The sequence below is a fragment of the Caloenas nicobarica genome, chromosome 3 (assembly GCF_036013445.1).
Source record: "Caloenas nicobarica isolate bCalNic1 chromosome 3, bCalNic1.hap1, whole genome shotgun sequence".
NCBI lineage: Eukaryota > Metazoa > Chordata > Aves > Columbiformes > Columbidae > Caloenas > Caloenas nicobarica.
In genome coordinates, this window is record NC_088247.1 from 7,112,672 (window position 1) to 7,125,680 (window position 13,009).

The 13,009-nt window shown below is 37.7% G+C and overlaps 1 protein-coding gene across 2 annotated transcripts in view; it reads left to right on the forward strand.

Annotated features, from left to right (window-relative positions):
* Positions 1-13,009, forward strand: part of CD2AP (CD2 associated protein) — an 84,315-nt gene that overhangs the window by 48,530 nt on the left and 22,776 nt on the right. For both annotated transcript variants that reach the window (XM_065632718.1, XM_065632721.1), the window contains exons 5-8: positions 3,343-3,463; positions 5,834-6,018; positions 8,040-8,148; positions 11,782-11,873. In XM_065632718.1, coding sequence (XP_065488790.1) covers positions 3,343-3,463; positions 5,834-6,018; positions 8,040-8,148; positions 11,782-11,873 — 507 coding nt within the window. The remainder of the gene's footprint in view (positions 1-3,342; positions 3,464-5,833; positions 6,019-8,039; positions 8,149-11,781; positions 11,874-13,009) is intronic.

Below are 13,009 nucleotides of genomic sequence, written 5' to 3' on the forward strand. Positions count from 1 at the left end.
TCCATTCTCCTAGCAAGGAAAAAGTTACGCTTTTAGATGCATTTGCACCCATGACTTGTAGAATTTGTTCTTTTTGAATAGGCAGAGCAAGTGACTTGTCAAACCTGCTCGCTAAAATCACACTTTCATAAATACCATTTTGTGGGAGTGTTTTTAAGAGATAACCTCACTAGTTTAATTTGTGGATAGTGCCAGTATGCAGCAGTCGTGACTTCGAATGGTCCAACATAACATGCTTGTGCAGTAAACTGTTGTGAAGAACTGTCATTTCGGGTCACACATGTCAACATCTGGAATTACTTTGAGAGAGGCGTTCGGTGTGATGTATCACAGATGACCAAGTAGCCAAACAAAACAACAAGATCAAAGCATTTCCTCATCTGGTTCCTTAAGGAAACATGGATTTTATTTTATTTTATTCCTTTAATTTTTCTTGGTCAGTCCCCATGGTTTTTTCCTAATGATTTGACAATGCATATTTGTAGTACCCAGCCTTCGCTCCTTCTGAGAAAAACTGTCAGTCACATTTTTAGGCAAATGCTACCAGGTAGAAAAATATTGCAGCAAACTACTAGCACAGAGCTGTTTGTGCGCTGGTTTTGTGATGGTCTAGACTAGACCTGACAGATGTAGGCTAGGTCTATTTCACAAAGCTGATGGACCAGAAATGTGAGCAATGGTAGAAAATACCATCCATTGTTTGTGCAATATGCTAGAGTAAGTTGTCTTAGGAAACTTGTTTTCACTGCTGTGAGACCATCTTCACTTCCATTTATATATAAAGGTTGATATTTATACATATGCAGATCACTCATAACCGTTACTTCAAGGAAAGATCATTTGATCACCCTTTTCATGGGGAAAATAAGGTAAAATCAGCTGTACAAGGGGATCAGTTCTACCAGTTACCTGAGAATAATTCAGTATTTAGCCCTTGCAATTGTTTTCATAAATTGAGTAGTTACAGCTGACACTACTGATTGTAAAATCAAAGGTGGAGGCAAATGGGTTCAGAAATTAAATGTCCAGTCTTGAAGAGATTAGGCTACAAGGATCAGAAATAGGTTTTAGGACGGAAAGCTCTGGTACTTTGTGCTGGTTACATTTGCAGGGTTTTTTGTTTACAGAACTCTTGGGTTTTGCATGCAAAATACAAAGTGCACGTGATAACTGTCATTGCTGTAAAACTTCTGCTGCTTCTTAATATCTTCCCCCCACATCAGATGCAGCACTAAATAGCAGATTTATTTTTGTGGTATTATATCTGTAGTATTTGCATACTGTGTTATCAAGCATAATCGAAATTCACATGAACCCCATTAATGGAGTGTTTATTCCAAAAAATAATAATCAGATTGGCAAAGCTCCTTGTTTCAGCCTTTTTTTCTGCCCTTTGTTTCAAAGTCTGAGTTTTCATCATTTTATAGAAATAAGTTGATGGAATTGCCACTCAGAAAAACTGATGTGTGTACCAGAGCTGTAACTCCCTCTTGTGGAAATTGTATCATGTGGTAAGATTGAAATGGAAAATGAGAGTTGTGAAATTGTCATCTCTGTTGCTTGTGCCCAGAGATGCTCAGATGGTCTCCATCAAAGCATTTAGAACTTTTTTACCTGTTTTTTAATGTCGATTAAAGATTGCTTTTCCGGTAATATAGTTTGTATATAGTCAGGTTTTTTAAAGACAGTGTGATGAGGAGGCTGAACCAAATACACTCGATACATTTTTGGTTCACTGACTGTGAACTGGCATCGCTTTGCCTTGCAAGTCTGTAAAGTACTTTGCTGACCTTATTTCTTGGCAGAAGAATAAATGGATGCTCGAGTCTCTTTCTGTATCATACGCATTAAAAGTCCCTTTCTCATGGCTCTTGGGTGAGTCAAGGCGTTTGAATTTTAGTTATTTGTAATATATTGTGTAAAGCATGAGGTGCCGGAACCTGGGCAGCACTTGTCAGTAATCTGTGCTTAAAATTTATTTCAGAGGACCAGGCTCTGAATTTGAACCATGCACAGCAAAGCTATATTTGAGCACCGGGCTGTCTTCAAAAAGAACAACGCTCTTTTCAGTGCCTGCCTGTCCCCGTAGCTGCCAGGTTTTCTGTGTGTTCTGCTTGCCTGGAGCTGGGCTGGCGTTTTGAAACTGTGCCTGTGTGTCAGGCGTAGTGACCTATAAAACAGGGCTAAAAAAAGATAATGTAAATAACTGCTTTCCCCCCCCCGACTCTGCTTTTCTTGCTTATCTAAAAGCAGCTTGCCAACCCTGAAAGGGAGCAATTGAAATGAAGTATTTTGAAAATTTTTCTGAATTAAAATAGTGCTTATTAGGCAAATACATTTGATTTATTGAAGACACTTTGAAAACTGTTCCTAAATTTTAAGAGCACGATTCTTATTCAGTCTTCCAGGATGGTTTTACAGCATCACCTACTGATGCCCCAGTTTTGCTTGTTCTGCTTTGGCCTGTAGGATATTCCTGATATACGTTCCATTAAATTTTGGAGTATTGCAATATAAATGACACACCAGGTATCCAAGCACATAACTGAGTATTAGAGCTATTATGTTTCCTAATTCCTGAACAGGTTTATTTCCAGTACAAAAATCAGTTTTGTGAAAGCAAACCCAACAGAATTTGGCATCCAACAGGCTTTCGTCCTTAGAGCTGCTGTGTGCCACCATGAAATCCTCGTACGTCTTGGCTGCCTTTGTCATCTGGCCATCTCGGATGGGAAAGTATCTGTGTCTTCTGACACACTAGAGCTGGGCTTCGTTTTCCATTACTCTGTGGTTTCCTTAAGGACTTTTCTCTCTTCTACCCAACATCATCTGTAGAAATCGTATCTTTGAAGCTTAGGTCTTTTTGATCAAAATTGGTTGAAGCTGTTAAATGGATACGATGCCAGTGGGAGTGGGACTGGTGGAAACTGGAGAAGACAGATGGACAGCAAGACTACATACACATTTCCTTAGAAAGCCAGGCTAAAATTTACATCTTTATTTCATAAACAGTTTAATATTTTCTTCTTCCATTAGGTGTGTAATGCCTGTTATTCTCTTATCTTAAGAAAGTTGATTAACATTTTGCTGGTCTTCTGAATTAATTGGCATAGGGCTGGTCTCATGTTTCAGGATCGTTGCTCTAGTGGTAGAAGTGACAGTAAATTATTTTCTTGCTCTTTTTGTCTGCTGTTTCTACATCTTGGTAGGTCTCTTGGAAGAGAAATCATGGTCATTTGAACTTTCCCAAAGTTGCTCGTACAGTTTTATAAGAGAATTATAGATGGTATGATAGGCATTTCCTTTTGCTTTATTGTTAATGTGCAAAATATTTCTATACAGGTAGAAGAAGGCTGGTGGAGTGGAATACTAAATGGGAAGTCAGGGTTGTTTCCTTCAAACTTTGTGAAAGAATTGGAACTGACAGAGGATGGGGAAACACAGGACACTCTGGATGACACAGGTGCTCTTCTGTTTGTTGTAAACCCTTAGCAAAATAATTTTAAATCCTGGGCAAAATTTGGAGTATTATGGTTGTAGTACTACACAAGCTGTGAAGAATTCCAGCTTCTGAAGAACACTAAGTATTTAATTTCATTCCAGAAAATACTGATGCTAAGTATGAAGATAACCTGTCTTGCTACCAGTACACTGCCAATAAAATTAAAGTGAAGGTCTTGATCTTGCAAATGTGTATTCTGAATTTTATCACTAGGAATGTTATGTTCAGAGTTCTGTTTAATAGCTGTTTTTTCAGTCTTATTCTCACAGACGTGAGTTCTCCAACACAGAAAACTTAAATGTTTAACCATGTCAGTTGAGAATTAAAACTTGAATTAAAACATCATAGTGATCCTCAACGTAAATACTGCTGGAACGCGAGTGTGCTTTGGGAACAGCATCTTAAAGCAAGTTAATTGATGCTTAGAGGTGGCTGTGTAATATTCAAGGGAAAAAGTGATTTTTTTTAAAAAAATATCTTTTTTTCTTGTAGTAATGTGCACCTTCATTTATAATATGTCCTGTATTAATTATTTCTAACAAGGGTTTGCTCAGACATAGGAAAAAAAGTCTGACCTGGCTATATATAATTGCAGTATTATACGACAAGAGTTACTTGGTTTGCACAGTCCCAAATAGCTCAGTCTCCTTGGAGGTCAAGTTCACTGAGTTTAGTGGGGTCTAGTGGGGTGAATTGACAAATGGGTATGTGTTGGTCTTAATTCCTGAATATTGAGACCTGTGGGACTGAACAGTAATTTGAAGTGATTGTATTTTCCGTCAGTAACTAACAAGTTATGATTTTCAGCCCCCAAGGGGTTGTATTTAAAGCTCAGTTCTTTCACAGTCAGTTTCTCAAGGATCTGCCAGTTCTCTCCTCACTCCTGGGTAACAGTAAATGCCTCATTCACTGAGCTACAGTCTTCTAAATGTGAAACCTGGACTTTTCTCATCAACAAAACGTCTAGCTCTCTATATCTATGTATACCTACATATATCTATATCTATCTAGACGACTATAACTAAACAGAGTTAACTCGGTTGAGAAAAGGTGAGAAACTGATATCAAGAGGCTGCGTAACTTAACAGTATTATCAAAACCCCTTAAATTTATGGTTGAGGGAAGAGGATTTAATCTTTATTGCAATTCTCAGACGTGCATACTCTGGAAAGAACTTAAAGGCTAAAAGATGTGGAGGCTATTTTGGATTTGGTTTCTAAAAGCTGTGTGTTTTCAAATTGCTATCTCCTAGAATTCTGCACATGGAAGTAGTTTGCCCCTGAATACAAGCTCATAGGTTTTAACAGATGTAACAATAACTTAAAAATGAAAAAAAAAAAAAAAAAAAAAAGTTTTATAAGCTCCTAACACCTAAATTAAGTTCTTCTGAGCTAAATGTTAAGGAGGGAAATAAATGTTGTCCCTTAAAACTGAAAGATTCAAAGAATCATAAAGACTTATCTGCCAGTGATTATTCTTAAACAGCTATAGCTCATGTACATGCTTCACTCATTTAAAATAGGTTTTAAGCTGTTCTTTATAGGGCAAGGGGTAATGGCTTTAAACTGTGAGACTAGATTTAGTTTAGATATAAGGAAGAAATTATTCACCACGAGGGTGGTGAGACACAGAACAGGCTGCCCAGAGAAGCTGTGGATGCCCCATCTCTGGAAGTGTTCAAGGCCAGGTTGGATGGGGTTTGAGCAACCTGGTCTAGTGGAAGACGAGATGTCCCTGCCCATGGCAGGGGTTGGACTAGATGACCTTTAAGGTCCCTTCCAACCCAAACCATTCTATGAGTCTCGATAGTATGTTTCGAGCAATAGGAAAAATTCACTTTGGTGCCTCGTGAGGCATCACTGTATTACTGAAACCTTTTTTTCCTGTTGAAACATGGTAGAACTCATTATTGTCCTTTACTGATTATCGCTTTCAGCAGCTATAGCTGTGTAATGACAGGCTTTTAAATGTTGGCCTAAAAACACATTTTCAGAGAATGTATAAACAATGTTTCATAAAACTGATGGAAAATACAACATTGTTGACAGACTGTAGAGCCTGAGTGACAATTGAAATAGCAAGAAATGTTAGTGACGTAATTACTTAGTTGCCAGAGTGTCCAATGCAATCTTGGTGTCAGTTCGTATGGCGTTATGCTAAGTATACAACTAGAACAGATGAGAGGTATTACAGCTACAATAACATTCCTAGAAAAGCTCTTTAGCAAGAGCAGTCCACAAAGCTATGTTACTCTTTTGTTTTCTCAGAAGAGCAAATAGTTTCCGGTATTAACCTTTATTATTATTATTATTTTTTTAAATTTACTTTCAGAGTCTGTTTTCAGTGGTCCTACCTCACCTGTGACATCTTCAGGAAATGGGGGTGAACCTGCATCTGGACCAGCACAGCCAAAGAAAATCCGAGGTATTGGCTTCGGAGATATCTTTAAAGAAGGCTCAGTGAAACTTAAGACAAGATCATCCAGTACGGAATCAGAAGATAAAAAGCAAGATAAGGTTTGTAGCCGTTCCTATTGTTATTTTTGGGTTTCATGTAAAAAATAATTTAAAAGATGTGGAATCTGAAGGCTTTGTCCAGGCTTTGTTCCTCGAAGTAGGAGTCTGTGAGTTCACTGCATCCTCGTGTGAATGCTGTTAGACTGGAGTTTCAGAACATAGCTTTCAGTTTGCTTTCTTGTCATGAGATTCATCATTCAAAAGCGTGTTTCCCTACTTTCCACCTTGTAACTTGGGAGTATAAAGAGACTATCTAAAATAAGTTAAATAAACATGAAGTCTGCTCAGTGTTGAATTGTGTTATTTGACTGGGTATAAACGCTAAAATATGTTGGCACTCTGTTTTGTTGGCTTGTCTGAGGAGTTGTTGTGGGCTGTTTCTCAGCAAGAGGGAAGATAAGTGAGAAAACATTCTTGCATAGGTTAAAGACAATGAAATAAACAGCTGAGTTTAGCGCTTAATATTCCATTTACCTTGTTGCCAAACTCATGCCGAAGGTGAACAGACTTAGAGAACAGCACGGAGAGCCTTAGGGAGATGATTCTCGTGAAGGCCTTGCAAAAATGGATTATTTGGATTTGTGCTCAGTTCGCTTTGGAGTTAGATGCAGGGATGCTGGAAGGGCATTCGCAGTCTTTAAGCCAGTGAAGGAAAAAGCTGTCGTCAGGAAACTCTGGAGCAGAGAGGGCTTTTTTTTTTCCCGTGGGGAATTCAGAGACTGTTCATCACAGGAAGGCTGAGCACTAATGTATTATATATGAAATGCTCAGGGGTTTAGATGCTCCTGCAGGAGATGGTGAGAGAGGTTTCAGCTGGTCCCAGCGTCCAGCCTGGGCTCAGGCTATTTATACCCTGTCTGCCTAAACTTCCTCTCACGCTTCTAATTGCATCTCATTTTAGAAGGGGGAAATGTAGAGAATTATTTCCACGTTGGACTTGCTTAATCTCATAGGTGGATTATTTTAGTGCTTCCTTCATGCAGCGTTCTGGAGCGAGTTAAATTGCATACGTACTCCAAGAACATCCCGAGTGACCGTGGCTTCCTTTATGGTATGTCAGAGGTACCAAAGCCCAGCCCAGGGGCATCATCTGGTTTTAAGGAGAATAAATCTAGTTTCTTTGACAGTAGGAAGTCTGCGAAGTTTAGCTGTAAATGAAAATGAACAGAGTAACTAAAGGCAATGGGATTTTTCGCATCAGTGATGCTATTAGGGCTGCTCAGGTAAGTACTGGCTGTAAGATCATATTCTATATTTGTAGCTCACAGGGCTGTGAAGAAGTAGATGGAACTGAAGCTAAGTATTCCTGGCAGCTCAGTAAGTATCCTGGAGAGAGAAAACCATAAATTTTATATATATAGATATATATATATATATAGATATATATAGATAGATATAGAGAGAGATATATGAATAATTATTTTGGTTAGCTGTTAATCCTGAAACTTGTTACCAGTTGCAATGCCTCTGTGGTTTTTTGGTTCAGGAGAAAACTCATCTGTTCTGGTTCTGTTCTCTGTGAATCGCTAAGAGTGAAGGGAAGCTGCGATGAGCTTTCATGTGCTCTTACATTTGTCTGAGTAGTTAAGAACTGATTGTCTCTTTAGCTGAGGTGATGTATGGCTACTGTATATTCCTGATTTATTCCACTGCAAAGTGTGCATGCAGGTTACTTTCTGCAGAGCTGTTAAATGGAGGCAATTTTCACAGTAATGGAGCAGTAATGCTTGGAACTGCGCAGATACAATAGTGAAAGTATATCTGGAAATGTCCTGAGACTGACTTTGAGTTTGAAAGCTGTGCTGTGTCTTTAATTGATAGACAAAATTCTAATTGCAGTGGCCATAATGAAGTAACTACTGTAAGTACTTAATGGGAAGGCTCATTGAGTCTCTTGGAGATGGTCATTCGCATCATCTCAGCTAATGAAAACCTGAGGACGTTCTGTAGCCTAACAAAAAATAAAACTTCTAATGAGGTTTGTTTTGTTTTATTAACGAAGATCTCTTTTGTTCATACAGCCATCACCTAACCATCCCCCTGGAACAAAGCTAATTCATCTTCCCAGTACAACAAAAACTGAAAACTCATCAGAAGCAGTAAAATCAGAAGCTGAAAGTAAACCAAAAGGTAAGGCTGATGGAAATACATACCTATTCCTTGGTAGTCCTCTGCAGAGAAGTATTTAGTTGTCAATTTTTTTTGTGTTAACATCTTAAACTTTTCTTCACACTGGGTTTTTGTGTAATGTTCTGTACCTTTGAGGAGTTATGCAAATCCAAAAGAGTTTGAAGGAGTGTTTGCTTGCATTTCTGTGGAAAATGAATCAAAAACATTTGTAGGGTTGTCTCCCAGAACAAAATATGGCTAAGATATGAAGTTTTATTGCAGCAGCCCCTTTCTATTAATATGCTATTCATGACACGCTCAAACTGTCTTATTTCTGCCCAGTTTTTTGTGTTCAGCTGGGATGCTGGAAAACCATTGCTCGGAAACAGTCCTCTGACCCAGTTGCTGTCCTCAGGATATAGAAGTGACTGTTTAGGCTCAGGATTTACTGTGGAGTTGCCGGTGTGCTGTCATAACTGTACATTAAATTTCTTGCATCAGAAAGTTGGTGTTTATGTTTTGTTGAAGTCCGTTCACTAGATAGTCCAGTTCCGCTGTGGTTCTGTTTATAAGAACTTTTTTATTTTTCTTTTTGTTTATTATCTCTGAGAATTTATGACTTCATTTAACTACCAAGTTGCGTAGTTTTCTCTAGAAGAGATATTTTTAAGCCACCCCAAAACATCTTATGGGAGCGCCAGCCCATATAAAAATTAACTGCAATTATGTCATATGTAGACAGCTCATTTTGCCTGGTTCCAAGGCGGACGTTTCTCCGACTTCTGTATTGCAGTTTCAAGTATATTTTTGTTTTGTATGGAAATATGTTATTTTGGTGTCAGTGGGTTGTTTTACAGGGAATGGATAATTTGCAGAAATAAGAAAACTGCAACAAACAATTGACTTCTTGCCTGTGTTTAGGAGTTGTGTAATTTAGCACAACAGGATACTTAAAATTGCAGATTTGTTATTCAGAGCCCTAGTTTATCTGTATTTATAGTAGTATATAGGGCATCCTATATAGATCCATACAATTTTAGCCATATTTTGACTTTATGGAGCTGGATAGCTATAAATAGCTTTTAAAACCATGTTTACAGACAGCTGATGAGTGTCAAGAAGTGTTTGATATAATGGCATAGAAATTGGGCTAATCCAGTAGTCATGCTGAGTTTCTGCTCCCCAGAGAAACAAATGCATCAGAGAGGAACTCAAATATGGTAGTTATAGATGCTATAGGAGCACATCAGTAGATAATACCTACAGACACCATTTAAAAACATCTTGCAGCCTTTGGAAGAAAGCTTGGTTTTCTTCCTTAGTGTTTTAATTTTGATACAGGCCATGTTATAGTTCACGTATATCATCCTCAGTTTTGAGAGAGCGAGTTTAAAATAAACTGTGTTCAATATGACAGCAAATAAACAGAGATCTCTAAAATGTTTAGACTAGCGTGGCTTATTTTGCTGTGGCTCTGCTATTTCTGGGAAGCTTGTTTTGGCCTCTGGTGCAAGTATGTAAAAATGTTTTGTTTAAAGAATAAAATAATTACACTTTGACCTCTCTTTGCCCCCACTATGTTAGACTACAACATCTGTGATTTCTGCTACTGTATTATGAGTCTCGAGTCTTTGGAAAAGATTCAATTTTAAACTACCTTTTATTAAAAATATTTACTGAAGTTCAGACTTACTGTTTTGTAGATACCATCTTAGATTTAAGTGCTGGAAAATTAAACCGGACTCTTCCTTCCATCTTAACTAGTGGCAGAATATCAGGCTCACAAAATACGATGCTGCAGTGGAAAATTGTACATGTTCTTAAGTTTTGTGGCTGGATTTCTGGGGTGATGCTGAGTGCTGGGGTCGCACATTTGGGGAGCTCGGTGGTATGGAAAGCTCCTGGTCTCTAGCCTCCTGGAGGAGGGTGAAACCTTCCATTTCTGGCCCAGTTTTCTGTCTGTTATGGGACTTGGTGTATGTGAGGAGGGGAAAGGAAGGATTGTGTAGTTCATCGGTACTGGCCAAATCCCCTGGTAGTAAGGAAATGCATGTATTTTTGCACAGGATGTATAGAAATATGATACACTTGTGTTACACTTATTCATGAAAATCCCCAAATTTGATAGATATTTTTAGTTAGTGCACCTGTTGATTTTTCTCTCCTCTTCCCTTTCCCTTGAGGTTTTTTTTTTTTTTTTTGGACTTAAACATTCATCTCCCTGACACAGTTCTTATGTTTCTGTAATTCTTCACAAAACATAACATAGTCAGTCTATAGTTGAACATTTTTTGATCACTAGATAAGGCAGTAAAATAACATGAGTTCTCGTACTTATGATTACTCATGTGGCTACATATCTACATATATCTCTATAGATATCTCTATATATATCTCTTAAGGTTGGCATACTTGTGCATTTTAACATAGTCATTGTCACTGACCAAGGTAGGTTTTTGATTTAAGAATAGAATTTGTGCAGTTTTTAACTATTAAAGATTTCTATCTTGTTTAAACAAAATACAACAACAAAAAGATTCAACTGCAACTCATTCATTTTGTTACCATCCAGCAAAAGGCGGTCATTAAGACTTGCAGATAAATCCTAACTGTGATTTGATGTTGTGCTGCTCTCACTGGGGCTGATCCAACTGCTCACTTGTGCGTGTTGTCAGTGCCAAATACCCAATAGGTTATGGCAGCAAATTAGAGTCTTTTTTGTTTGCTTCCTCCTCCTTATTCTGTCAGATACAGAAATCCAGCCTTTTTATCTGCTAATTAATTTAAGTTGTGCTGGGGTTAAAAAAAAAAAAAAAAGGTGCAAAAATTGTTTTGCAGTTAAGATTCTGTATTGATGTATTTTGGCTTTTCTTATGTTGTTTTTATTCTAGTGTGGGAAAGGAAGGAAAACAAATCCTCCTGCTTTTTCACCTGAGATCATTATCACAATTTTAAATGGATTAATTATCGAACTGTACCAAATGGAAAGAAAGAAATTATTCTTTTTGCTTTTTGAAGGAGAGGCTGTGGCTGTCTGACCTGATCACTCAGATGAGCTCTGGTTTCAGGTGCTTAGCCAAGGAATTCCTTTGCTTGGGTTACTTGATTTCACTGCAAAATTTCAGCAAATGTGCTGCTTTGGTATTTGAAGTTTCTGTAATTGTATGTGTTAATAAAGGATGTCCCTTTGAAACAGTTGCGTGTATTTGATTAGGATTGCATATTTGAAATTTAGATCAATTTTGAGAAAATACATAAACTCTCAATAAAAAGCTTGAAATTAATTTTGTCTAAAGTAGCTCAAAATTGAATATATAATGCTATGGGGAGAGTTAGGCTGTTACGATTTTATCTGAGTCGGCTTCTCTCTTCTCCCTCTGAAGTCACAGTACCTGAAAAAAATGGAAAAAAAAAATGTTTTAGAGCTTAAACTACTGACTTCACAAAGATTTATTGCTATCACTCTGTAAATATATAATCTTATTTTTCTTGTGGTATGAATGACACAGTGAACATTTGTAAAGCAGTCTCAGATGGCTGGTCTAGAAAGAAAGTAGGATTAGAGTGACAATTTCTGAGCTCTCCTTTCATGGAATTATTTACGTTAATACCCATAGTATGCAAGTGTGTGGTAATTGTGCTGCTTTGTTTCAGTGAAGGAATATTGCAGGACAATATTTTCCTATGAAGGCTCAAATGATGAACTCAGCTTTAAAGAAGGTGAAATCATTCAAATAATCAGTAAGGTAAGATGTTCGCTCTGCTTTAACCAAGTATACATAACTTTTGTGGGTTTTGTACAGGTAGGTGATGTGTAAAATGTGAAAGCAGGAGACTCTCTTGGAATAGATATTCCCATAGACTGATTTTTTGCTTGTGAGGGTCAACTCTTTGCCCTGCACTTGGTAGAGATATAGATGTCCTTAAAGATCATTCCAGAGTGGGAAATTATCTTAGATTCCTCAAAGGCCATCAGATCAGTATGTACCCAGTGCCAAATGTCTTTGCAGTGAGGAAACTGGAAAAGCTTTGCAAATATCCCTTTTACCTTCAGCACTTACACTTCTTCTCTGGTGATATATCAGGCTGACCTACGGGTGATGGTTGGAAAGTATTATTCTGTCAAAAGGTGAGAAATTAAGATCTGTACTTACTGATTTTGATGTAGGTATTGTGGAGAAAACTGGGAAAATGTTTCAGTAGGAGAATGAAGTCCAGGTGTTAGAGACACTTGGTGTTTCAAAATAACCACACAGAAGTTAATGATACTGTCTGGCTATTCATAGAAACATGATTATTTAATTGAATGTTCCTATTTGTGTTGAATATTGAAAACACTTCTTTGAAAGGTCATCTTGTTGCAGAGAGGGTTTTAAACAAGAAATCAACCTCCCCATATTTAAGCTCCCTGCAGTACCCTGCAGCCTTTGTTCATTTATATGCGACTATATTAAAGAATGATGACTTCCCTAAAAAAAATGGAAAGTTTCTTTTTTTGTGTTCAGCTTTCACACAGTTGCAGAAGAAAAGTAACACTTTTCTTTAGGAGGATTTTAAGTTTGTGGAAAAGATGGCCATTTTCTTAACAAGAAAATTGATATTATCTGTATTATTGATTGTGATCACAGTGGAAAAGAGCAGTTATGGAAGGCGCTTTTTAAAATGCCACAGCCCTTGCCACAGAGGATTATCTTCACTGAATCTCTTGCCCTTTTTAATCCAATTTACCCAAGCCATATGCTGGTCCAAACTGGAGCGAAGAAGAGTTATCCAGAGCAGAACTCCCCTTCCAAAAAAACATCTTTTGAAGTCTGAGTATATTGATGTAACTGTCAGGTGGTGACTCAGGCCGGGGTTTTGATCTCTCCGAGTGTTAAGATAT